This window comes from Penaeus monodon, chromosome 23 (genome assembly GCF_015228065.2).
Source record: "Penaeus monodon isolate SGIC_2016 chromosome 23, NSTDA_Pmon_1, whole genome shotgun sequence".
NCBI classification, from domain to species: Eukaryota; Metazoa; Arthropoda; class Malacostraca; order Decapoda; family Penaeidae; genus Penaeus; species Penaeus monodon.
This window is the reverse complement of record NC_051408.1, coordinates 39,389,185-39,389,887: the sequence shown is the minus strand read 5'-3', so window position 1 is coordinate 39,389,887 and position 703 is coordinate 39,389,185. Positions and strand designations below refer to the sequence as shown.

The window sequence follows — 703 nt, the reverse complement described above, 5'->3', positions numbered from 1 at the left end:
TTTCGTGTCTCTTGTTTCGAGTCGAATTTGATGATCAAAAGGAAATACTCTTACCAGACTCTTCATTGAAATATACGTTCTTATCCGATTAGTTAACACTGGGTTTCATTACAAACTACAATATGATGGTGATATATTTATTTACTGCGAATAAGAAATAGATCCTTTTTACCCTCCGTATCCGCCGGCACCGCTGCCACCTCCGCTTCCACTTCCATGTCCTCCAAATCCGCCACCACTTCCACCTCCAAAACCGCCTCCGCTTCCACCTCCGTAGCCGCCACCACCGCCTCCACCCGAGAGAGTTCCACTGCCAACAAGAATTCCAGAAGCTACACTGCCACCGCCTCCTCCTCCATTTCCTCCGCCGTATCCACCGACGCCGCCGCCGCTACCTCCGCCAAATCCACCACCGCCGAATCCGCCGCCTCCATGGCTTCCACCTCCACTACCGCCAAATCCACCGCCTCCGAATCCACCACCTCCGCTGCTACCGCCATATCCACCGCCGCCTCCTCCAAAACCACCGCCTCCACTGCCTCCTCCTCCACTACCACCTCCACCACCGCCACCATAAGTAGCTCCACCTCCTCCACCGCCATGGCCATCCGCTACTGCCATATACATCATGGCCATCATCGTCGCCAGAATCATCTGAAACATACAGCCGATATCTGACAATCTCCGTATTGGTAATACTGAT

General features: G+C 53.5%; 1 protein-coding gene across 1 annotated transcript in view; it reads right to left on the bottom strand.

Annotated features, from left to right (window-relative positions):
• Positions 1-703, bottom strand: part of LOC119588031 (glycine-rich cell wall structural protein 1-like) — a 4,013-nt gene continuing 3,310 nt past the window's right edge. The window contains exon 3 of the mRNA XM_037936729.1: positions 1-467. Within this exon, the coding sequence (XP_037792657.1) occupies positions 169-467 (299 nt within the window). The 3' untranslated portion in view covers positions 1-168. The remainder of the gene's footprint in view (positions 468-703) is intronic.